A 26,853-nucleotide genomic window follows, 5' to 3' on the forward strand; every position below is an offset into this window, starting at 1 on the left:
TCTCCTATAGCCCGGGACAAACAGCCACGCTAGCTCCCCAGTGACCGCTCAGGGCCACTCGGGTCCATGGCAGCGGCCAGTGCTGGCTGACCCGGGAGATCGCTGTAGAAAGAGCGCTTTCTGGCCAGGCCGGGAGGGGGGGCCAGAGGCTCCAAATGGAAGAGAAAATGACTTTGGAAGACTTCTGGCTATTGAACTTTCTCTTACAGTTATTTTAATACATTGTGTATGGGATCTTGTGTAGCTCTAACAGTCGTCTCTGATTGTATGTCTTTCATTCGCATCTGCTGTATTCTTTTGTTTCCTGGTTTTAACTTTTTGTCTTGACAAAACAATCTAATTTGTCAAGTCAGAAAGCTTCACTTTTCTATTCTTAATGTATCTCTTTGAGGTGTGCTATTGAGGACTGGACCTTGAATTATTCTTTTCAGTACAAAAGGCAGTATTTCTTTTCCCTACCACCATTTCCTTCTTAAGTTATATTGCATTTAATTTTTTTAATTTAGCACTTCTATCTCATTTAAATTAAATTTTAAAATCTATATTAGAACTCTTGAGGTGCTGGTGCCATCACTAAAGTATTAAAATACCTGATCATTTCTTAAATTATAGAATGCTTATTTGTGGGGAGATAATCAACATTTGAGTGAAATGAATTAAAACATTTGTGGTGGTTTGGTTTCTTTTTTAAAACTCATGCATTTCACTAAAATTCACATTTATTGGTTGATTGGGGAATTGAAATAACCTTTTGTATATTTGGTTTCTCTTTTTGTGAATGATGTCCTAATTCCCTAAGTCTTTCTGAATCTTAGGGTGGAAGGGAACAGTTTTGTGGAATCTGCTAAATGACTTTCATATTCAGGCTAATTTTCTGTCTTAAGGATAAAGGGTGTAACATCATTCACACCTTCTGAGATCTGAACAACTCCCTCCACACAACTTTGATCACTGCTGACTTGACCTTATAGATGTTGCTTTGGATTAGCACAATGTCTATGCTTCCAATCACCACATTGTTGCCTGCTTCTAAAATGTGATTGTTAATATTTTCATCGTGCTAGGACATAATTATGTATATGGTGACTTCACCCCCTACACGAGATAGTCACTTGAGCAGAGCAGCACCTGGAAGGCTTTCCTGGCCTCCTCTAATGGAATTGAGAATTCTTCTGAGGACAATCATGCCACATGCCTTGGCCCCCTGGCCTGAAGGAGCAGATTCATAGTGTGATCTTTAGTCCTTCACCTGCCCGCCAGTGTGGACCTCAAAGCCAGCATTCTGATGGAACTGACATTTCCCCCTAAGTTTTGGCTCCTCAGAAAAAAGTATGAAAATCATGTTTTTAGTAAATTTTAAAATCTGGAATGACTTGACTGAGCCAGCAATGAACATTTTTGCTGTTTGCAGTTTGTCCATTTCCATTTTTTCTTGATATCTTTTCTAACATATAAGCACTTCTTTTCATAATTATTTTAGAAAAAGGAACCTTTAAATAATTATTTTTTTATGTTGCTTTATACATTTCCTCCCTGGATAAGCAATTGATATAGCTTCAGGAAAATGAGTTGGCTTTGATTGTGAACAAATCTCCTGAGGGAAGGTGATCCTATCCCCTGACTTTTTACTCTTAGGCACTTAGAATCCTATTGCAGGATCTCTTTTTTTTCCCCCCTCTTGAATTACATTTTCCTAAGTCTAGGATTCAGCATTGGGTAATTAAAATTAATATTTGACAGACTATTTAAGCACTTTGCTAATTTTGTCCAATTTCTCAGGTCACTTGTAAATTACTGCTGCCATAGCCCCCTTTACTCAGCCTTTCCCACTAGAGCCAAAACTTACTGAATAATTTTAAAACCTTAAGAGATCTCCTGGAATTCTGGATTTTGCTAAGTAGGCCAAGAAAAACCATATGCAAACCTTTCTGGTGCTATTCAAAGGGCTATGCAGAGATTGCCAATGGTCAATTTGACATATTTAAATCCTCCTCGGTTTAATTGAACTGTTTAATTTGAAGGAAAACCACGATAGCTAAAATATAGAGTTGACTTTGCTATGGCAATCCAGATTCCTTAGTTCAGTATTTTTTTTACTTCCTGTAGAACTCAACTGTCTAGGTTGGGGGAGACCTTTGTTTCTTTTGAACAACTTGAGTAGAACAGGAAACACTACAGGGAGATCATTCTCAACCTTTGCCATTGTCACCTAAAGATCCCAACCCTCTAGGCATCCTGAAGCTCTTCTTCCCCTTGTCCTAGGGCTGGGGAAGTGATTGCCCCTCCCTTCTGCCCAAGGACAGTTCAGTGGCCAGTGAATGAATGAATGAATGCCATGAAGACTGATCCTGTGTTAGTGTTTGTCTTCATATTTTGTCAACTGGTGCGTCCTCTATGTCTGTTTTTCAGGTTTTCATAGAGGATATATGTAATAAAAAACAAAATCCTCAGCTGTAGTGAGAGAACTAAATGCTATTCTACATAAAGGAAAAAACCGATTTCATTTTCATTGGAAGTAAGTCCTCCTCCTGTGAAGGGACTTGAGAAGCCACGTACCTACCCCAGATCCTTCATTGAGCCTGAGTGTGTTGGTCTGTCCAGAGATTAGTAAGGTAGACACCGATAGGTCACTCAGCCAAGTGCCCCAGGCCTTTGGAATTCAAAGCCTGGCCCTCCACCACCGAGTCACTCTGTCTCCATTTGTCTTAGGAGTTGTTTGAAAAGAAAAAAGTTTAGTAGTTCATCTGGGTTTTTTAAAAGTTTAAATTGTACCTCTGCTAAAAAGCCACAAATACCCCCAACTTGCTCTTGTGGGCCAGACCTTATTGATGAAAAGGAAACAAGTAGAGTTGGATTACCTTCCAGAGAGCTAAGGAACTGTGTATGAGGTCATCTTTGATCCTGGGGTCCATGGTGCCTCTTCCTAAGGCAGAGTCCCTGTGTGTTCAGCCTCATTTAGAATGAGCCAAAATTCAGTCTGCTAGCAATGTAAACTTAGAATTTAATTTTTTTTTTTTTGGTTTTCAAAACTGAGGTTCCCAGTGCGCCAAACTTGTCTCTTATTGTTACTGTAGATCATGGAGCCCACCGGACCCCTTCTGTTCCAACGACAGGACCATCCTGACCCTCTCCACAATGGACTCATCTGCTTATTAAAGGAACAATCCTAGCACTGTGGGCAGCCATTTCAGTGTTTTCCCAAAAATTCAGTGGCTTTCTTCGATTCATGATCATTAGTTCAGTCAAACTTTTTCCTGAAACCAGTGGAATAGGGCCACACTCAAGCTCAGAAGTAAAGAACAAATCTTTTTAAGAACTAAATTCCTTCCATGTATGTTTTTCTATATTCCAACCCCAAGTTCAGTAAACCTTGAACATAAATTGAAACATCCCTATCCTAGTTTTAAGTTGCTGCCTCACAGATTAATTGGAATCCTGAGAACCAAATGGCATTTCAGCTGTTGCTGAGGACACAAAGTGGAAAAAGGGAGAGCAAGCTCCTGTTTACATGTTAAAATATTCAGTCATTCGCTAGGGCCCCCTGCTATATTTAAAGCTGCTTTTGTAAATTGTGCTGAAAAGTTTGCCTTAAAAACTATATTTTTTTATTCTATATTTTTTATTCTATTGAAGCTTCTTGTGGCCGAAGTTTTAGCTGCATTTGAGAAAGGTTTCCCCTCTCCCTTGTGACCCATGTTAATGCTTTATTGATTTTTGTAATGTTCATGGGACAGGGTTTTTAAGGAAAGAAAACCTACCCATTATTTGTTCACCTCTGCAAATAGTAACTAGGTACCCACCCAACCTCTTAAAAACTGGTAAACAGAATCAGGAAAGTTCATGTCTGAGTCCTAGCCTTGTAAGACCAGAGAGGTATTTTTCTTGTTCCAATTAAAACAAAAATCAGATCTTAAATTGCAGTTTCAACAATTTACTAGGGAACTTTTTTATGACAAGATGAAGTACCATTTTGTTAGTATAGGCATTATTTCATAACTTTATCATTGGATTTTTTTTGCATGTTTGAATCCAGTTAATGTATTTATTTCAATTTGGTCTTGTATTGAAGAACATAAGCCCTTTTTCTCTGCCCTTCATTAATCTAGGTTATTGATCCACCATTGTGTGGCAATGTTGTAAATACAGATGTATAAAATAAAAGAATGCAAATAAATTTGGACAGTATTATAAATAAATTCAGGTACAGATGCAAGTAATGTGGCAAGGGCATCTAAACTAGAGTGTGGCTGGGCTTCCAGATTAGGAGCAGTGCCATCATCAACTTGAGTTTGTGCAGTGGGCCTTTACATGAGCCAGTCCTCCAGCATGAAGCCTGTCCAAGAGGGTCATGTCCATCTCTGGGATTCCTTTGGGAAAACTCTTCGACTAGGGCCACTTTTTTTGCCTTCATTGAACTGCCACCAGATTTGACAAGCTGGAGGAAGAATAAACATCCAGTCTTGGCTTTATCTCCATCCACCTCCCTACTCCCCCCCCCCCAAATGAAATAATACCTGAGATATTTCAGGACTTTAAGTGAATACTGTGCTCTGATGAGAATGCTAGACTTTTTTTTGGATCAGTGGCAACAAAACTAGAAGTTAAGATGCAAAGTTAATTGGTTGGTTGTGACTCTGGTTAACTTGGTTTGTTTCAACCGTCAAAAGTGATTTTTCATCCAAATGTTCAAGGTTGTACTTGGTTTTTAATTAATTTAATTTCTTAGTGAATTCATATTTTCAGGATGTGAAAGTGTCTTATGAAGATTAGGGGAAAAAACAACTTCAAGCATGAAATGTGGACTGTATTAGCCCAATCCTAAAACCATCTAAAAAATCTAACTTCAAAAATTTTAATTGATTTCCCAATTAAGCAAATAGTTTCATTTATGTAAGGCTACAGAGATTTGGAGGTAGGGAGTTACAAGAACTTACCTTTCTTCTGATGAAATTTTCTGATTAATGGAAGAGTTTTGTGTTTCAGTAGTATTTCATTCAGAATTTTACCTTTACTTTTGACATTTTTTTCTAACAAATTTCCAGGTGTACTAAATCTCTTTTAGAAAAGAAATATTCTAGAAATGAGCACTGCATTTCAAGGGGGTGTGAGGCACACTTAAAATAAATTTGCTGTTTTATCCACTTAAGTCTAACAACATAATAAAAGGATATAGAAGAGATTTACTGCATCTGTCTTGGAGTGGAAGGCCCAGAGACACAAGCAGTCTCTCTGCCTCTGTACCTAGACCCTAAGTCATCAGAATGATAACCCACTCACGTTTCCTCCAGTCACATTCTGAGTGAATCTTAAGGATTTTACACTTTTTGAAACTGAAGTGAAGCAAATAGTAGATTCAGCCAACGAACTATTACTTTGTAAATTAACATTGAGCTTTTTGTTGTTCTTGTTCCATCCATGTGTTTTCTAAAAGCTTACCCACCTACTATAAAACTAGATTAAGTTGAAAATAGAAAGTTTTAAAATTTAGGATATGTAGTATGATAGTCTACTGAGCATGAAATGACAGGATACTCACCTTTAGAAAAATCTGTTTTCTAGTGCCGAAATTTGTATTTCAAAATTTAATGTGATGAGGATAAGTTATGGAAAATATTTCCATTAACTCTATCCATCTGTATTGTGTCTCTTAAAAATGGGGTACTTTGAATAATTAATCCAAATGTTTCTGCCAACAAAGATAGATAGATCCCATCTTTTAACTTCAATTTTTTTATTTAGAACTGACTTTTTAAATGATGGCCAGCTTGCCTGCCTATGTGCCAGCTGTTTTCCCACTGGCTGGTGAACAAGGAAGGTTGCTGCACTTTTTGAAAGCATTCCAGCAACAGCTTTGAGGTGCAGAATATTTGCTTCGGCTTTGATGGGGGCAGGGTTGGAAAATGAAATTGGAGCCAAAAAAGCAGACTGTCTTCCCCAGAATTCCCCTTTTGGAAATGAAGAGGTTAATTATGACTGGCTGCCCTCCACTTGATGAGCCTCCCTTGGGCTCTGCCTCACGGCCACTTGCATTGGGGTGCTCCTCCATGTTTGCTCGAGAGCAAGGCTCTGCCTGACTTGCCTGGCCACGACCACACAGCCTGCCAGGAAGGCACCCACCCCCTGCTCTTTCTAGTAAGCTGAGAATGGTCAAGGTCATTGAGAAACTTTGCTCCAGACAAAAGAATTGCGGAGGAGTCCTCGGGCTTTGAAGAGATGGGGACAGTTTCAAATGCACACAAGCTGTTCAAGGTGATAATGAATGAATGTGCTGTGGATTTTTATTTAAATCATTGTTAGAGGAATATATTGGGAATGAGTGATAGAAAGACAAGTCATTAATTAAAAAACTGAAGCTCTGCTTTCAACTGGGAGATAGTTTTCCTTAAAGCTCATTGTGATTGCTTGTTAGTGGATGTTGTTCAAGCAGCCAGGGAGAAAGGAAGGATCCGTTTCAATAAGGCATCCGTGAAAGAGGCAGACACCAAAGAGGTATGAACCATGTTGAATTTTGGTCCCATTTGTACATATATCTTGAAATGAGGTAATCCTCTATTTTCATAAGGAAAAAAAAAACTATTAGGCTGTGGTTTTATTTTGGGAAAACTTGAAGGATAATCCTATAAAAATGTTATCTAAATGACATGTTTGTTATAATGATGAATGTTTGCTTTTAAGGGGCATTAGCAGCTGGACATTGTAGCAATATGTAGTTCAAATATTGGACCTCAGACACTGTGGTTATGTGATGAAATCCTTTTTAAGATTTTCTGTATGTTGTCAATCAATGCAACTTGCTTACTGTACAGCCGTCAGTAAATGTTTTTTAGAAGTTTGCCAGATTATATTTATTGAATAATAAAACTTTCCCATTTAGATAAAATGTTTCTTTTTTTGAACAGCTTAAATATTAAAGATTAAATTACTATGGTATTTATAATTATAGCTCACGCTAAGATTTATAAAGGGCTTGACATATTTTTCCTGTAAGGGTGGGTATTGTTATTGTACTCATAAACAGACAGAAACTGAGCCTGGGTTCAAAGACAGGTCACCCTGACTTTAATCTGCTGAACCAGTGGTGTTAAAAATTTTTTTTAAATAATAAAAGTAGGGTTATTATGTTTTTATTTTTGCTACTTAATCTGTTTCTGGCTGTAGTGAAAAAGTTTTGTGGGTGGTAGCAATAACAGCCAGAGTCCTCTGCTCTCAGCACCAAAAAACACTGAGTTTATAATCAAACAGAAGCTTCCATTCATTTGGCATTTTTTTGGTTAATAAGGCACCTTCCTCCTCTTTCTTCCAATCAATTGGCAAAGTTAAGTCTTATCCCCATTTTAAGGACGAGGACACAGAACTCAGGGACTTGAAGTAGCCTGGGATCAAACAGGGTGATTAGAGTCAGCATTTGAACCCAGATCAATTTCTCCATTTGCAATAAATATACAATTGATTATGCCTTCATCTAATAAATACTGCCATTTCTGGAATATCTCTTTTCCTCAGACTGACTGACAGTCTTTTCCTTGAGTGATAGAAACACACCAATTACCTGGCTGGAGTAATGGCAGCACATTTATTGAAGGAAGGGTTTCTTCTATTGGGGACTTTGAGAACCAGGGCTGGATCCAAGCCCTGCCCTGGGGGGTGTGCAGGAAGCCCCAGCAAGCTGCTTAGTTCCAAGCATATAGGAAGAGGGACTTCCTTTAAAGAAACTGCTGGGTCACAACTGCCCGAAAAAGTGCAAGAAACAACTCGTTTCCCAAAAGTTTGAATATTTGTCAAAGATTTTGAACAGTGTTTGCTTTTCAATTAAAAAGAAAGTAGTATGGTGGGTACACTGGCAGAAAAACTTGGGCCTGGGAGACATGAAGCTCTATTATTGATGCCACCCAATGGTCACGTCAGATGTGCCAACACATACTTTGAGGAACGTGGTCTGTCTGTAGAGACTGCAGCCAAACCAAAGACATGGCATCAGATGAACCTAAATATTCAGAATGTTCAAAGGAACAAGATTAAAGTTGTGTCTGTCTCTCTCCCAGACACCCAAACAAAAACAAGGATGCCGTTCTACTGTCCTTGTCTTAGGAGAGGGGCCTGAAGTAGTGGAGGACTGGTGTCCACCACTTCTGTTGAAGAAGGTCCAACTGGATAGGCCACTTTTCACACAATGGAGATTTAAAGGGGAAAGGTTTGACATTCAGGCTCAGACAAAGTGGTTTGCCCAAGGACACCTAAAAAAAGTAGCAGACCTGAGAAAACCTGATTCCAAAACTTATTATTTCATAAAGAAATTGCCGTGCAGTGTAAAGATTACCAGGCTGCCTTCCTTGGGGGGGTATGGGGGGGAGGAAGTCGGGGGGGGTTGTAAAATTCAAAACCTTATGCAAAAAATTGCTCTGGGGAGTGCTATGTGAGTCACTTTGGCAACTCTAGCTATTAGAAACTCTTAAGATCTTTGCCTTAGTTTATTTCCAGGAGTGAGAAGAAGATAACCTATAGGCTAATAAATACCTTTTGTCCCAAGGACAAAGTGAATTACAAACTCAATCCACAAGTTTTGTGTTTCCTTTGAAAAAGAAATTCAATCAAGGTGACAATAGTCATCCCAATGATGGGAGAGCAGCTCCATGTGAAGGAGAGCCCCCACCTTACGGACAACGTTGAATGATGAGAATCGGGAACAGGACCAAGGAGGTCCGTCTCTGAAAGCCTGGGGAGGATCTTCTCTGGGCTGCCCCACTTTGGCATCGGAAGCCACCTCCATGGCAGCCATTCCTTCTGCTTGCTGAGGGGACCACCAGCTCACTAGCAGGGTTATCTACCTGCGCACTGTGTCGGATACTGGAGACGCCAAAGTCCACCATATTAATTCGTCACTAAGTCAGTGACCTCAGAATCATTATCAAACCTTCCTTCTCAGAGGAGCAGAGAGGGGGCCGGGATGGCTGGTCATAGTGGGTGTGGAGGAAGCAGCAAACAAGGGAGTTTATACTGGATCCTTTAGGGAACAGGGAGCCATTGAAGGGGAGGCAACACGGTCGGGCCTCTGCTTTAGGAGAATTTTTCATTTATTTTTCTGTCCCAAGAGCAGATTGAATTGGGGCTGAGAAAAGAAGGGCTGTAGGGCAGTCTTCTAGAAATGAACGTTTTAAAAAAAAAAAAGCATTTTTTTTAAATAGTCCAGGTCATGCCAGACTAACCTTGATTCTTGGAAAAAACGGAGACAGAACGGTAGATGGGGGGATTCCTTTGGCTTAGGGTTGCTCATGTTGAAATCCCTTCCAATTCTACCATTCTGGTCATGAAGGCTGCCAATAACAACGATAATAGCATTTAGATGGAACAAGCTCTAAGAGCTTTACCAATATTTTCTCCCTTGGAATGACAGCCAAAAGGCTGGGACACCTTGCATGCCCTCAGCCCCAGCAACACCACTGCTAGGTCTGAATCCCAGAGAGAAAACAATTTTTATAGAGGCTCTTTTTGTGGAGGCAAAGAATTGGAAATCAAAGGGACCCCCATCATTGGAGAAGAGCCGAACAAGCTGTGGCATATGATGTGATGGAACATTAGGTGGTACAAGAAATGATCAGGAGGCTGATCTCATGGAAGGACTCAATGAACTGCTACAAAGTGGAAGGAGCAGAACATTGTACAGTGATAGCATTGCTGGACAAAGATCGACAGTGGGTGATTTGGTTGTTCTTAGCAATGCAATGATCCAAGATAATCTGAAGGACTCGTGATAAAAAGGGCCATCCAATCTCTCGAGAAGTAAGCAGCAGAGGCTGACTGCAGATCAAAGATATTCTCTCTTTACATTTTGTTTTTGAGGGAGAGGTCTGCAGGTTGTTTTTCACAAGTATGTGTGTTTTGAAATCCAACACATCACTCACTTTCAGGGGACAGGGAAGGCAAAGCTGTGCGGAGGGGGGAGAAGGGAGCGCTTTGAAACGTAAAAATCTGAAAAGGTTAAAATTGTTTTTATGTATAATTGGGTCAAAAATGAAAACTTTTAAAAAACCTCATTTGATCTTCATAGCAAATCCAAGAGGTAGAAACTATTATTCTCCTCATTTGGCAAAATCTCTTCTAAGGGAAACTAAGGGCAAGTGGCAGTAAACAACAGAACAATAGTTCCATTTCTTGCCGGTTGAACAGCTTGACCTCAAGATAGTCAGAAAGGGTCCAAGGTAGTGCCCCAGGGATCTGGGCTGTTAAACAGTATTATCAGTGCCTTGGATAATGGCATAAAAGGAATTGGCCTCAAATCTGAGAAGGATATAAAACTCAGAAGTCTGGCTAACATGCTCAATGAGGACCAAACTACAAAAGGATCCTGATAGTAGTCAGGACAGTGGGTTGAATCTAATCAGATTAAACCTGTGTTGGACTAAGAAAAAAATCCACTTCTCAAGTACAAGATGGTAGACAGCAAGCAGTTTATCCTGTGGACCACAAGTTCCATCTTAGTTACCAGGGCAGGATGGGAAGCCCATGCCGCCTTGGGCTGCACTAAGAAATAATGTCTGGGAACAAATAGGTGGGACACCAAGGGGTCACATGGGAAAGGGAAGAGTGCTCTTCCTTGGTCATCACCCTGCAGTGGCCAGAGGACTGGAAGGACTGAAGGTCAAAAATAGGGTTTGATTATGAAATCTGAGAGTATGAACAGAACTTTGGGCGAGCAAGATCAAGGCAAGACCATCTCTATGTGTAGCCAAGGTGGGGAGGAGCCCATCCTAAGGAACAAGTCTGCTGAGGTACCAGGAAATGAGCATGCTTGAAGAAGCCTCAGTGTAGACATACAAGTCCCCAGGAAGGAGTCGGGAAGGAAAGACCGAGGCAGGCTTTAAATAACTGAGGAAGAACAGTGTCCTGAGGTCAGACAATCCCAGAATTTTGATTGAGTGATAAATATGGATTGAATGAAACTCAAAAGAGGAAGTTACTGATTAATAAGAGAAGAAAGTCAAAGAAGGGACGAAGGGGAGCAAGGAGAATTCTGAGCCTCTCCAAGATTAGCGAGTTAGGTTGCGGGCCAAATGTTCCATGAGCGTGCTAGAAAAGCTGTCCAGGGAAACCAAGTCATTAGAAACAAGTCGAGTCTCATGGACCACAAGGTTAAAGAAATGAAAAAGGAAATGGTTAAAGGCAAAAGCCAATTTGTCACCTGGAGAGTAGGCATTCCAGAGAGGTCAGTGGAAGGGTGGCAAGACCTTGAGAAGGATGGGAAGTCGGGTGAGCATGAAAACTCAGCAGAGGAACAAGGGGTGAGCAAGAGCAAGTTGGGAATGGGGTTTGTACAAGGCTATCCAGGAGTTCAGAATCACTAGGAAGTAGGACTATGTTGACCATTTAAGAAGGAGCTTCAACAGGTGAACATTACAAGGTAGTAGAGTAGACCAAAAGGTAAGACATGAGTGGAAAATGAGCAGTGAGGCTAGGTCTTACAGATTGGAGGTTTGGAAAGGATAAGATTGATTTTATTATGTAAATGTATAACAGATGGAAAGTGTGACAGTGAGCTAATGAAATGGCTGACCCACAAGTCTCCCCATTTAGGAAATTTTTCCTACCATTAAACCTAAACCTTCATTTTCACCCACCGCTCCTAATTATGTCTACTGGGGGACCAAGCAGAACAAGTGAAATCCCTTTTAGATCCTACTTTAAATCTCTAAATTCCTCCCTGAAACCAACTATCTTGTTTCCTTAAGTCTTTTCTTCTCCAAGATAACAAGCTTGGTTCCTTCAAAATAGCTTCATATTGTTCCAGTGGTCAAAGGACAAAGCCTGGGCAAGAAAAGATTGCTCTAGAGTCAAATGCAGCCAAGTTTCTTGTTCAGAATGTTATTTGCAAGCACGCCATCTTTAGGACATAAAAGAATGGAGAGATAATTCAATCATGTTAGTTATAACAAAAATCTTCAAAAAGAATACTAGAAAAAGTCATAGAAAGGACCCCAGGAATTCAGAATCAATGAAATTCAAGTTGTGACAAATCCAGGATAAAATAATGAACCAAGCACCTAAAGTTGAACTGTGCATATTCAATAACTAAGGCCTGGGAAAATCCATCCCATTACTGGAAAACTCTAATGCTGAGTGCTCTAATGCTGGCTCCCTATTCAGAACCCACCCAATATTCTAATTCTGACCTTCAGAGCCACTCATTGAAAGTTTGTTTTTTTCTTTCCCCACCTGATGACCAGAGTCTCCTCCAGTCTTCTTGGAAGGTAAATGTTGCCTTATCTCTCAACCATCCCTCATATGGCATAATTTCCAGACCCCTCACCATGCTGATTACCCTCCCCTAGATTCACTACAATGTGTCAGTGTTCTGGTAAAATATCACAACTGAAAATGGACACAATTACCCCAGATTGAACATTTTTGTACACAAGTTGGTGAAATGGAGGAACTAGCTCTGAAGCAGAGGATCTGAGACCTCTATTACACACTACCCCCATGTTGACTTGGTTAAATAAATTGGCTTCTCCAGGTCTTAAGTTTCCTCAGCTGAAAACTGAGGTTGGACATGACTCCCAAGGTCTTTTTAAGCTCTCAAGTAGTGTCCTATGAATTACCTGAATACTCTTTCATAGTCATAACCAATCATTTAATTTCTTAGCCACAGTACAATATCAAAACTTCCAAAATCTCAAAAGTTAAAAATTAAAATAGCACTTGTAAATAAAGAGGGGAGTTCCATTCTTATTACTAAGTTAGTTTTCTACCCTCTAATCTAATAATAATAATAATCTAATAATTAGTCTCAATTCTACCACAGTTCCCACTGAGGCTGGCCTGTACATTATCAGTTCATCCTGGCCACAGGAAAAAAATTTACTTGTTTTCAAGTCAAAATAATTGAGCATGAATTTCAAAAGTTAAATAAGTTGGTTTAGGTTCCTACATTATGCATCAGTTAACCCTCCAAAAAAGGTAAGAAATGAAATATATATAGCTAACCAACAGTCAGACACACCGACTCATATTCTCTGGTCAGGCAGGTGGGTCAAAAACCAGCTAGGTTGTTCTGGAGACTTCAACCTCTTATCCATCTGGGGTCTGAAGCAAGAAAAGGGAAGTCTGTAGGCAAGAGTGGGAAAGGGTTGTCCTGAAGGGCTGAATGGAAGTTCGAGGGTTCGTCCACCTGTAGGCCTAGGGAAGAATAAGGCTTGAAGGGCTGTGGTCATCACATGGAAGAATAAAAGTGAGAAGGGGGTCATCCCTTGGGGGTGAGGGAGTCATTGAGGATCCTTGTTACCTTCCCAGGATTGCCTTTCCCCAACCACTTGGCATACCTCAGGCCTGCCCATAAGCCAAGAAAACTGAGGACGACCTATCTAGGACCCAAGAGGTGGAATTCCTATGTAGAACTCTGCAAATAAACTCAGAAATAAGTATGATTAGGAATCCTGCCCACATTGTACACAAATGGCCCCAGGGTCTCCCTCCACTAAGAAATTTCTCCAGCACTAGGGAAACTTCTGTTGAATTTTCCCCCCTTTGAAAGTTCTACTTACAATTTTTTTCTTTTATACCATTATACTTCACAATTTTCCCAACAGAGGCTCCATTTCTGATGCAAAAGATCACTCAGAGCCCAAAGATTCAAACAAACAATTCATTTAATAAAAATACATATTCAAATATCCATTTAAAGTATTTCCCAAGGTATTAAAATTAAAATTCAGGAAGACAAATTTTGCTGTCTCTTCAGGATAAACTTCCCCAGGTACTCTGATCCCAGTTGTTAATAATAGCTACCATTTTTAGAGTCCTTTCTTGGTGTTAGACCTTGGGCTTAGTGAGCATTTTACAATTATTATCTCACGGGCTCCTCACAACCACCCTGGGGGTTGCTATTATTATGGCCAGTATGGAGGGGAGGAAACCAAGGCTAACAAAGGCTGCCCAGCAGCCCAGGTCACACAACTAGCTGATTTTCCAGCTCCAGGGTTCCTGCTCCCTGGCCTAACTCTCTATTCACTGGACATCCCGTTACCCCAATAATAGGGGAAGAAATTAATGGTTGTCATCATTTCTGTTGCCTTCTTCTTGCCAGCTTCCTAAAACACAGCAACCAGAACTGAATCTATTATCCCCACTGTGGCCTAATCATAGCAAACAGTAAGTCACACCTCATAATTGCTGAACCACACTCTTAATGCAGTCTAAATTAACATTGCCTTTCCTAGCTGCCACATCACTTTTGATAAAGTTGAATTTATAATCCATCTTTTTTCAGATGAACTGTTCTCTACTCACATTACCCCTAGCTTTTTAAAAAATGCTCATGTTTTGTTTTTACATCACTCACCTTTACTTAGAAATAAATTCTCCTTTGCTTCTTTTAGCAAACTAAACAGTTTAAGAAACTCAACCATCTGTCTTACAGTGTGTGTGTGTGTGCGCGCGCGCACACACACACACACACACACACACGGTTTCCTGGATGTTAGGAGAAAAGACAAAAAGGAGAAAGGTGTTCTCATCTCTTCTCCCAGGACAAGTTTTGTCATTATAGTTACACAGCACTTGGGGCTAACTTATTCGTTCTTTTGATTTACACTGCTGAAGTCAGTGTGTCTTGTTCTGCTTCTACTCCCTTTACCTTGCCTCAGATTATATAAATCTTTTCCCCAAGCTTCTCTGTATTCTTCATATTCATCATAATTTCTTTTGATAGGCATTACAAAAAGTGCTATTATATTTGGATATGTTGGGACCTTTTATTTGATCTTTGAAGTCTATGAGATATGTGCTTAAGTTCCAAATAAGTGAGCACACTATAGAATTTTGTTTCTGTAATATTCCCAGAACCTAAGAATACATCTTGCACAGAATTGTACAAATTATTACATTATATAACAAGTTACATATATATTAATTAAGTTGGGTTACTGGAAGCACGTAAGCTACTTGATAGAGGGAAATTATTTTCAAAAATTAATGACTTGTTTAGGATCACAGAACTATTAAGTATCAAAGCAGAAATTTGAACCTAGGACAATTGACTCCCAAGTCCATCACTTTCTACCTTGAAAAATCTATGTAGGATCCTGTGCCCTCACTGCCTTCATTACAGGTTCAAAATAGCTTTGAGAAGCACTAGCAAAGGAGAATGCCAAATATTTTTTAAAAGTTTTTATTAGTATTTCTTGCTTTTACATCACTTTTATTTACAAATACATCTATTTCTCCCATGCACCCAATAAGCCCATCCCTTGGGACAAAAAAGAGAAAAAAAGGTAATTGTCAAAACATGGAGGATTTCCTGATTTCTATGGAGTTGGGGAATGACCTTTGACAGGAGAATATGAATCCAATTCTCATAAAAGAATCCAAAATGACCTTGTCAAGAAGGATCAAACAAAAACAACATTTAAGCTTTTAAACGAGCAATTCTGCAAAGACAGAATGGGGAAAATGTGACCAGACAACAGCAGCTCAGGTGGAAAACAAACACCACAGGTTCAATGAAGATGATCTGATCCAATCCAGTCCCACAAACCATCATCTTATAAAAGGGCTGGGATGGGGGAGGATTGTGGGGAATTTTATTCTGCTGTGGCACAAGACCACCTACCCCCAGGGAGGAGTGAGGAAAGGCTTCCCCTAGGAAACTCAAGGCTTCCCCTAGGAAACCCATCAAAGCCTCTAGTACCATCCAGGTACAGGATGGTAATAGATGACATGACGACAAACCAAGGCAGCTCTAAACCTTAGGAAGTCACAATCTGCTGCATCCAGCAACGTGAATCCAAAGAGGTAGATAGGGAGATTGGGACTTCAGGAGAACCACTATGACACTGTGGAAGATGAACTGGAGAGGAGAGAGCCTAAGGTGAGGAAACAATTGCAGAGATCCCACCTAGGAGAGAATGCTGCCCAAAGTCTACACAAGGGGATGGATGTGAAAAATGTTTTGAAATAAAATCAAAAACTTGAAAGCTATTGAAGGATTATAAACAAGAACGAAGAGTTGAAAGAGGTTGCAAGCCAGAAGGATGGTGGTGCTCCAGAGTTGCCTACTGGAGTCCAGTGACTGAATATTGTAGATTTGGTCCTTCTGCCAAGATCCCCTAATTAAGCCCCTTCCCCACCCCCAACACCTTTAGGGCTGATAGATCACCAAAGGACTCTAGAAATAAAAGAGAGCCCAAGTCAGACAGTCTACAACAGATGGATTGAACTTCGAAAAAAACTAGAAATCCTGATAGGTGAGGATGAGGAGGAAACAGGCAATTTGGCATAAAAACAGATTATGTCAATGAAAGGAATGTGAAAGCCTGAAAAGATAGAATAAAGAGATTGTGGAGGTATCCAGAGTAGTTGGTGTTTTATTCTAGAAGCACTAAGGATGCCATTGCATGAGCCTAAAGTGTGACTGGGTCGATCTAATGTTTCAGGAAGGTTATTTTGACAGCTGTGGGGGGAACACCTTAGGGCAGGCTCTCCTACATAATGGTGTCCCTTGCAAAGAATTCACACTTTTTCTTCCAATGAAATTCCACACCATTCAATAAATCCTTCAGAAAGGTTCTACTCAACCAGCAGTCCCCTCCTCCATGTCTTTTAATGTTTTGTGGGTAATAGAACAATATAACAGGTTTCTTTTTTAAATCATCTTATTCTTGCTTTATGACCTATGTTTTGGGGACATTTGGTCACTCATGTCCCTCCATATTTTATTATGCCACTTCTCAGATATATTCCATCATTGACAAAACAGTGCAGCAGCAATTTCATATTGAGTTCAGCAGAACCTCAAAGGCAATCTAGTCCAAATCCCCCATTTATGAGTACAAATACTGGGACTCTGGGAGGTAAGGTTGACCAAGGTTATTAAGTACAGAGGCTGGATCTCAACCCAGATCTTCTAGCATTCCACCCCCTCTGGATACTTTCTCTATTGCCCTTTATAGCAGATAGAATTAGGGATAAGTTTCGGTGGTGTTCCAAGAATATAAGCCACATAGCATCACCAGGAAAATATTGCTATTAAGATGATGAACTTTGATAGAAGAGAGCAATTTGGGATTACTAAAGATCCAGAGCAATTTCCCAAATAGGACCCAGCCTTCTCTCATCATCCTTTCCAATTATCTTATTTTTAGATTCTGCAGTATAATCAGAGGATAATGAGCTATGGTTAAAACTTTCAAGGAATTCTCATATAATCTGAATATGTGCAAAAGTAGCTAGGTGGGTTCAGGAGATAGATAGATAGAACATGGGGTCCGAGAGTCAGGAAGACCTGAGTCGAAGCAGCTGGACAAATGTCTGGCCGTATGACCCTGGTCAAGCACTTGACTTTTGTCTGCTCAGTTTCCTCAACTGTAAATAATAAAAGCACCTACCTCTCAGGTGGTTGTTATGAAGATCAAATAAGACATTACTTGTAAAAGCACTTAAGCAAGGTGTCTGGCACACAGGAAGTCTGATCAACAGGAAAGCAAGAAAGTACCAAAAAAACCCTAATATGTATCCTAAAGACCTCAAGCTTAAGGGAAGAGAAAAAGAAAGAAGGCAAGGGGAGGGGGAAAAGAGGGAAAGGAAAACTTGACTCTGGCCCTCAACTCCCTGAGAAAAGTTGATGCAAAAACAAGGAACTGAACTATGAAGAGAAGAAGTGAATATGCAAAGAAAGATCCCAGGCTGGTTGTCAGAGGATAGCCTAGACATAAAAGACCAATGTGGGGAGAAAGGATAAAGAGGAGGAGGAAGGCATGATTGTCCAAGCTTGTCACTCCACACTCTGGAAAGCTGGGGGGTAAAAAGCAATGCATGGGAGTTTCTCTGTGGCAAGAAATACCCAACTCAATGGATTGCCCATAAATTAATCATTGAACTGAAACCATATACTTAGCAGGTCAAACATTTCTTAAATCCCTTGTGTGCCAAGGAACTGTGCTGAATGTTCCAAAGATAAAATAAAAAATGTAAATGTACATTTTTAGAGGGTAATTTTGGGGGGAAATACTAGCAATTGGAGGAAATAAGGAGAGGCCTTCAAGTAAAAAGTAGCATTTAAGCTAAGCACTGAAGAAGATAGAAGGGGAGAGGAAGGCACTCAAGGTCTGGGAACCTGGATGAACAATAGGAATTAGGCCAGTTTGCTTTGGTTGTATTATGTATTAAGAAATTAATGGGTAAAAAGTCTGGAAAGGAGGGTTTAGGCTAGGATGTGTAAAGCTTTAAATGCTAAATAAAGAAGCTTATATTTGATTTTGGAAGTAAGGAGCAGAACAAGAATATGACAAAACTTGCCCTCGAGGAAAACCAACTTGGCATCTGTGACTGGCAGGGATAACATGAGATTAAGACCACAAAACAGAGGATTGTGTTCACTTTAGATGCCAGGTTGAACAACTGTGTATTTTATCCCAGAAGTTATTGGAAGGTACTATTTTGGCAACTCAAAGGGGCCTAACTGAAGCAGGGAGACCAATTAAGATGCTGTTAGGACAACTAGAATAGTCAAAATTCAAAAAAGTACAATATTGATGAGGCCAAGGGAAAATATTCTAATATAATTTATACAGACATACATTATGCATGTACACACACATAGAATCTATACATTAAGTATCACAAAACTGACCATGCCTTTTGAGTTGCATGGAACAGACAAGAGGGCCAGACTTGTCATCAGAAGCCTGGGTTCAAATTTGCTTTGGGTGCTTACAAGTCATATGGACTCCAATATCTCAACCTCTTCTAGTCTTGTGTCTTCACAAAGAATGAAGGCCAGACACATTTTTATCACTGGAATGTGAAGACTTTTTAGACCTCTGCAGAAATGAGTTATTAACTTTAATGAATAAACCATGGCAGATGAATGTAGCTCACTTTATGGCCATAGAAAAATACATCTTAATATACAAAAATAAGTAAGACTGAAATGAAATCTAAGAGCAGTCTAAGCAGAACCACTGATTACAAGAGCATACAGAAAATAAAGTTAAGAAGCAAAAAATTCCAGGTAGACTTGGTAAATCCCTGGATAAACAGTTTTGGTTATGTTCTTTTTAATTCATAAAGCCATAGATTTGGAGTCAGAAGACATCTCAAAGGCCCAATGATACAATTGAAATTTCACAGATGAGAAAATACATCTATTTCTACACTGTTAAAAAAAAAAAGTAAAAAAAAAAAGAGGTAGGATGGGTATGGTTTGGGAAGAAGAAAGAACAGTCTAGTTATGAATAGGAATTCATAATAAGTTGAGATGAAGAACAGGTTTAGGGGCAAGAGATGGTGGAAGAAAGAGGAATGATGAAATCTATTTTAGATGTGTATAAATGCAAGAATGACAAGATATTAGGGTAGGATATGAATTTCTGAGTCATTTGAATAGCACAAAAAGAGAAGAGATTAGCAAAAGATTTTAAAAAGCCCAAGAAAATATCTTTGGAGACAGCAATCTTAAGGCACAAGGTAATGAATGATACAAGAAAGGAGACTGAACAGGGATAAAGATGCAGGTAGAATACACAGTAGCAAATGATCACAGTACTCTTATGTTTGAAAAATGTAAACATTTTAAGTTTTTGTTTGACAAATGTAAAGATTTAAGCTTTTAGAATAAGAATTCATTGTGATAAAAATTGCTGGAAAAACTAGAAAGCAATCTGGTAGAAACTGGGTATAGGTCAATTTACCATGATATGGTCAAAATGGATATGACTTAGACATAAAGGGAGATATTAGAAGAACATGGAACATATTACTGATCGGACTTATGGATAGAGCAAATTATGAATAAAAAAGAGAGAGAGGACTGGGTAAAAGGTTAAAAATGAATGATTTTGATAAAATTTAAAGGTTTTGTATAAGTAAAACTACCATACCCAAGATTAGAAGGAAAATAGAAAAGTGGGAAAAAAATTTTATAGAGTTCCTCAGACAATAGTTTCACATATCAAATATATAAGGAACTTTGTCAAATTTGTAAGAATACAAGTCATTCCCCAATTGCTAAAGAGTCAAAGAATATGACCAGGCAGCTTTTCAATAAAGAAATACAAACTATATATATAGTCTTTATAGAAAAAATGCTATAAAACACTACTGATTAGAGAAAGGCAAATTAAAAGAACTTTGAACTAATCTCTTACACCTATTGGTTAAAAATTGGTTAAAAAGATAGAAAGATAGAAAGGGAAAAATAACAAATGTTGGAGGGGATGTGGAAAAACTGGAATACAAATTCACTGTTGGTGGAACTGTGAACTTTAACAACCATTTTAGAGAAGAATTTGAAATTATGCCCCAAAAGTTGCAAAACTGTGTAGACCCTTTGACCCAGCAATACCACTATTGGGTCTATTTTCCAAAATGATCAGGGAAAAGGAAAAGAACTTACATGTTCTAAAATATTTACTACAGTTCTTTGTGGTGGCAAAGAATTGAAAATTGAGGGGATGCCTACCACTTGGGAAATAGTGAAATAAGTTGTGATACATGATCATGAGGGGATACTATTGTGCTGTAAGATAAACGATGAGCTGAACTGGTTGATTTTAGAAAAACATGGAAAGTTTTGCATGGAACAATAATGAAAAGAAAAAAACCAAGAAAACATCGTTCAGAATAACAATATTGAAAGAACAAAAAAGATAGAACCAGGAGAAAGTCGTATCCTTAAGGAAAGAGAAAATATCAAATAGAAAACTAAATTCAATAGTGTAAAAAAAAAAGCTGCAGAATGGTCTGACAGGCTTCGAATTGAGAAAAGGCCATCAAAATTAAATTCAGTGGTGACATTTGTGAGAGGAATTTCAGCATGGTAATGGGATCAGAAGTCATTTCACAAGAAGGTAGTGAGGAAGTACTAGGATTAGATGACACTGGAATGGGATAGAGAGGGAGGTGAAGCTGGGGAAAGAACTTTTGCCTAAGCAGATGGAAAATGAATTGCAGGGATTGGGAGAGAGTTGAGCGTTGTTAAATAGTATTTGTTCACAGATGGGAACAAGAAGGTTCCAAACTGTGTCAATCACTATCCCCCCTCCCCCTGCATCAAAAGCCTTGAGAGGCCCTGGGAAAACTGATGAGAACAGGAAGCACAACGTTCACTCGCGGTCTCCCCATCCCAATCCTAGAAAAGGCCAGGGCCGTCAAGACTCCACAAACAAGCAGCAAGCCTGCATCAGATGCTGACTGTCTGGGCACTGTGCTTTGCTCTGGACAGACAAATACAAGAAAAAAGGTAGGTTATGCTCTCAAGGAGCTGCTGTTCTGAGATGGGAGGTGGGGGTGGAAGCAGGAAAAACCACTAAAATGAAACACACACACCCAGTCACACCTACATACATACACACGCTCACAGACACACACCACCCACATACACAAGACACACACACACACACATAGAGCCTGCACGAAGTTTCACGCTGCATAAACACCATCTCATTTGATCTTCACAACATCCCTGGGAGCTTGGGGCAGGGAGGCAGCTTCACTCTCCCCACCGGGATGCCACACTAAAGTGGGGTCTGAGTCTTTCCCCATGTGGAGGTCCCCTGAAGAACTCGCCAACGGGAGGCTGGCACGATGAAGGATGATCCAGGGAAGATGATGCCAAGGGCAGATGGACGCTCCGGGGAGATGAGAGTCCACAAACTGAGGCCTTGGGCATGGACAGGTTGGTCAGTGACATCTTACTAACAGGAGGCATGAGAAAGGCCCAACAGGAGTCTCCTGAATCCAGAAGTCTCAGCGGTTACCACAGCTGAGTGGCACTGCACCCACCTGCCTAGGCAGGGATGGAGGGGAGGGGGAATGTGAGGACAGAGGGGCATCAATACCTCTTCTACTATGGCAGACAAGGTGATCACGTGTAGAGAAGATTGACGGCTCATCCGAGTTTTAGATGGAAAGAGGTCTTCCATTTCTGAATCTTGACGATAGGTCCCCTTCTTTCTTCCTATCTTGTTCAGTTTGTCCCCAGGACCATTCTCTTGGTCCTTTCGGGTGGTCTATACTGACCTCTCCCATTCTTGAGCCTCCCCTCCAGTTGAGAGCTTCTACTTCTCCCTTTCACAGGCAAATTCCTAGAAATCCCTGTCTCTATTCTTAGCTTCCATTTCCTCACCTCCCTTCTTAATCTCCTACAATCTGGCTACTGTCTCTACTCAAGGTCAGAATGAGGTAGTCATTGATAAGCCCAAAGGTCTTTTCTCCAACAAATTTCTCAGGGTGGCCTTTGAAGCCTTTCATAATTTGACTACAATAGATCTTTCAGGGCTGGTTACATTATTGTATTACTCTCCCACTCCCTCATTTATACTCTAGCCAAACTGGACTACTCACTGCTCCTTGCATAGGAATGCCTCTGACCAAACTGTCCCCCATACCACAAATACTCTTCTCCCATCTCCAACTCCTGGGTCCTCTACTTTCTGATTCTTCATTGGGAACACCTACTTCTGAATCACTTTGCACAATTTTTCTATCTACCCTATTCCTTGTATATCCCTCTGGTTAAATGAAGGCTCCTCGAGGGCAGAACTATCTTGGTTTTGACTCTTGCACCCCCAGTGATGAGCCTGGTAGCTGATGCAAGACAGCTCTGGAGTACCCCCTCCACATTCTCTGCCTGGCCGGGGCTGACTTCTACATGTTCTACATGACCCCCTCAGTCCAAGGGCCCATCACAGTCGACAGACATGGACAAGGAAAGCACCTACCTTCCATGACCTCAGTCAGCTATCACTTCTTTCACTCAGTCTGGCTTGTCTGATCTCTGGATCCTAAGAGGAAATACAAAGATAATTTAAGACACCATTCCACTCTTCCTCAGAGTCTTACATGTGTCATGTAGACTCAGGAGGGGCAACTATCACCTGGAGCACCTCCTGCCTCTGTTATTACTTTTTTTTTTTAGGTTTTTGCAATGCAGTGGGGTTAAGGGTCTTGCACAAGGCCACACAGCTAGGTAATTATCGTGACTGAGGCTGGATTTGAACCCAAATACTCCTGACTCCAGGGCTGGTGCTTTATCCACTGTGCCACCTAGCCGCCCCTGTTATTACTTATTAAAAGTTAGGAAAGTGCTTTTTCTTCTTATAGTACTATTTCCTCAACAAGACTATTTCATTACCTGAAATAAGAAAACATTTCAGTTCCCCAAATACATTGTAACAGGTTTAAAAATAAATGAGATCTTTATCCCTTCTTGGGGGGGGGGCAGGGGGGCAAGCAAGTTTCCTCTACTTTGCAGCCCCTGCCCAACTTACTTTGGTCTTAATTATTTTCAACTTTCTAGTTCTTTTAAGTGACTTCTTGCCTTATTCAAGATCCTTCCATGAGTAGTAGAACCTTCTCCTCATTGCCTTTTGTGTCTGGCCTGTTGCACCATCCCACTGGGAAACATGTGCAAGCAGCAGAAAGAGATCCCATAAAACCTAGAGATGCATCATGAGAACAAGAGAAATAAAGTAGCAAACACTGGCTAAGCAACAGTTTCAGGAAAGGGTTCCTCCCTTTAAGGAAAACCCAGTATTTAAAAAAAACAAACCACGCTGAGAACAAAAAACACATTGCAGGATGGTAAAGCACATAAAAAGATTTGTCAAATGATGCCCTTAGATATATATTAGTTTCATGGAATCAAAATTCAGAACTGAAAAGGACCCTCATGATCTTCTCATCCAATCTCTTCATGTTTACAGATGAGGAATCAAAGGCCGAGACAATGTGAAGGAACTTACTTCCCTACCACAATCAGATGATTCAAGTAGCAAAGATCAAGCTTATCAGCTTTTCAAGAACCACAGATGAAAATCTAGTTTTCCAGTTCATTCCACTTAAAAAAAAAATGAGAGAACAGGAAAATACTCAATTATAAAGATGTCGGACATCTTACATGGCCTAAAGAAAACTTGAAAAATATGAGTGATCCAGCAGAAAATACCATTTGCAATCAGCTGAAGTAAAAACTAAATAAGATGCAGTTGGTATGAACAACTATTCTGTTAGAGTAATTTTTTTTAAAAATAGAAATATATTGCTTCCATCATTAGCCACAAATAAAAAACACAATTTGGACTTAACTGAAAATATACATCTGCACATACATATACAAAGATGTGTACTCATATATGTATAGGTATATATAATATAATGTTCAAACAGTTAACCAAAACGGCTTGTACTGTAAGTGAAAACTAAAACAAAAAATATGTACCAGTTACACATATAAATCATGACTTGTGCTTAAGTCATGTTTTTTGTTATGGGAATGTCACAAAATTCCCATTATAAAAGAAAGGAATTATTCCTTCTTACAAAGATATGAGAGACAAGAACAAATTCAGGAAACTCCCCTGAAGTTTACAATTAAAATAGTGATGAATCAGAATTTGAACCTTGATCTTTCACAATTTCCTGTTGGGAGGAATTCAGGTATAATCTCCAGGCATTTTATCCTTAGCTAATAAAGATCTTTCTTACAGGGTCTACTCTTTTACACATTCTAGTTGCCATATTTGATACATTTCACTTAAGGACATATACATATTCATTATAAAGCATAAAATAGATAACAATCATAAAAATTGATGGGTTGTTGAATATTTTATAATAACCAGACAAAATTTACCACTTAAATTGATTTTTCTGGGTTGGGTCATAAATCAGTTGCTACTTGGTTTTTTAACAGAAATTCTTTAATTCTTTTGGGAGCTTTACCCTCTCTGTCTGGGGGATACAACAATTTTAAAAATTTTCTAAAAACCCTAGAGTGCAAGTTATGAAACTTAAGTAATCTTCTTAATTATCATCAACATAAGCAGAACAAAAGCTTCTTGAGGGCAGAGACTGTTCATTTTCTCTTTATATCTGCAGTGTGTTCACACAGTGCTCTGTACATACTAGGTTCTCAACAAATGATTGTTGGATTGAATTGGAAAGCCAAATAAATGACTCATTTATTTATTAATTTTTAAAAAGCACACCTCATTTAAACAAAATTCCCCAATAAGAAGTTCATTATAAAATAATTTTAAAGCAATTATATGTTATTTTATTGAATAACCAATCATTTTTCCCTTTTCTAAAAAAATATTTCATTTAAATCAATGGCAGATAATTAGGACACCACATTACACAACTCCAGCATAGTTTAATAAAAATGAGAGCAGCCCAGATTATAGTTGTAAACACTTTAAATGTAGTAAACAAGACTGAGTATAACTTTTCTCCCCCAAACTTGCCATAAGAGCATTTTCCAGGAGGAGTCATTCCATATTTTAAAGTCATCGAGAAAATTTTAGTTTTAATTTTTTTTAAAAATAATACACCAAAATTAATGTGAGATTTCATCATGGCAATTCCACTGAAGCTTTATTGCCTCTGTAGGTAATATGACAGGGATTGTAAGAAATCACAAGTGAACTTACAGAGATATGCAGATGATGATATTCACTAAAGATAAATCTTGATCTCAAGTTTTGTTTTTTTATATGTGGGCACTTCTAATTTTATACATTTTAGTACTAAACAGCATTACAATTTAAAGTGTGTACCTTTTTTTTTTTTTGACATTTGGCAAAAAAGAAAACTGAACCTGTGGAACAGTTTAAAAACCAAGACTCATCATGGGGAGTTTATTATCAAACTGAGGACTGAAGCACTTATGAATTAAAGCAATCCAAGTTTTAACGCACACACATTCACACACGCACACACAAAGAGTTAACACATGGCCACATGTGTGAGCACTTTTCAGTACAAAATATTCCCTGTAACCAAGCATTTCTCCATAGCATAACCACACCACGTTGAATCAATTTTTTTTCAACCTTAGTAATAGTTTTGTTAAATTCTGAGATGCCATCATAAAGTGAACAGCCTTAACTTTTATGCTACATAATTATTCAAAGCTTTATGTATTTTTGTTTATAATTACACAGTAATTATAAATGTTTAGTACCAAACTGATGACAAACACTATTTTGTTGAAAAGATCTTGCATTCAAAAAGGAATAATCTTTAAGATACCAAGGCACAAGGCCACTGACCAATATCAGACTTTGAGAAAAGACAGAAGTGATATTGAAGTCAAAGCTAAGGAGATCTTATTTCCAAACACAGCACACTTGAATTAATTTGTCGATACGGAACGGTACCAAAACTCAAAAACCTTTAAGACAATTAACATAACAGCACGCCTCATAGACCTTTTAAAAGTTCTCATAATTCAAGTTACAAAAAAAGAAAAAAGAAAAGAAAAAGAAAATACTGAAGGCAGCAAAAATAAGTTTTTTTTGTTTTTTCCAAATGGCCAATTCCATGAGCTTGAATAGAAATGTTAATTTTTTCGTTTGGTTGGTAGGACTGTATTTGTGAAATAAATGCGTTAAGAGCAATTTTTAAAAGCAGTACTGATGCTTATGGGAAAAATATTTTAGTCCACTTCCAAGCATATATTTAAAAATAAGTGGTTTAAAATTTCATTTTCTCCTAAAATCATTTCAGCATAAAAATGTTCTGCTGTTCTGAAGCACTCTCCGCTTACTGATTTCAATACTCACTCTGACCTTGCCAAGCTAGTGCTCAGGTACACCCAGCAGAGACACTTATCCCAAATGAAGACAATGGGTGTTGAACATCTGAAGTCTGACAGGTTTAGCTTGCTTTATGGAAGTGTTTATTTTAAGAAGACAATAAGAACCTCTTCTCCATAAGTCAGGGAATGAAAATGAAATGATCAGCTTCAGCATGAAAGCAGTCTGGGGTCTTGCAATGTGAAAACAAACAAGCTAAAACTCTGCTTTGATGTGAAAACAGTCCTAATTTAGCTGTGGCAAATAAAAGTTACGATGGAACAAA

The 26,853-nt window shown here is 39.1% G+C and overlaps 1 protein-coding gene across 6 annotated transcripts in view; it reads left to right on the forward strand.

Annotated features, from left to right (window-relative positions):
• Positions 1 to 7,487, forward strand: part of ATP11B (ATPase phospholipid transporting 11B (putative)) — a 151,067-nt gene extending 143,580 nt beyond the window's left edge. For 2 of the 6 annotated variants that reach the window (XM_074191008.1, XM_074191013.1), the window contains one exon: positions 2,410 to 7,487. Coding sequence is in view for 2 of the 6 variants with exons in the window: in XM_074191013.1 (XP_074047114.1) it covers positions 2,410 to 2,419 (10 nt within the window). In the remaining 4 variants the exon portion in view is untranslated. The remainder of the gene's footprint in view (positions 1 to 2,409) is intronic. The other 4 variants (XM_074191010.1, XM_074191007.1, XR_012469335.1 and 1 more) reach the window with 3 other exon arrangements.
• The last annotated feature ends 19,366 nt before the right edge of the window (positions 7,488 to 26,853 follow it).

This window comes from Macrotis lagotis, chromosome 6 (genome assembly GCF_037893015.1).
Source record: "Macrotis lagotis isolate mMagLag1 chromosome 6, bilby.v1.9.chrom.fasta, whole genome shotgun sequence".
NCBI lineage: Eukaryota > Metazoa > Chordata > Mammalia > Peramelemorphia > Peramelidae > Macrotis > Macrotis lagotis.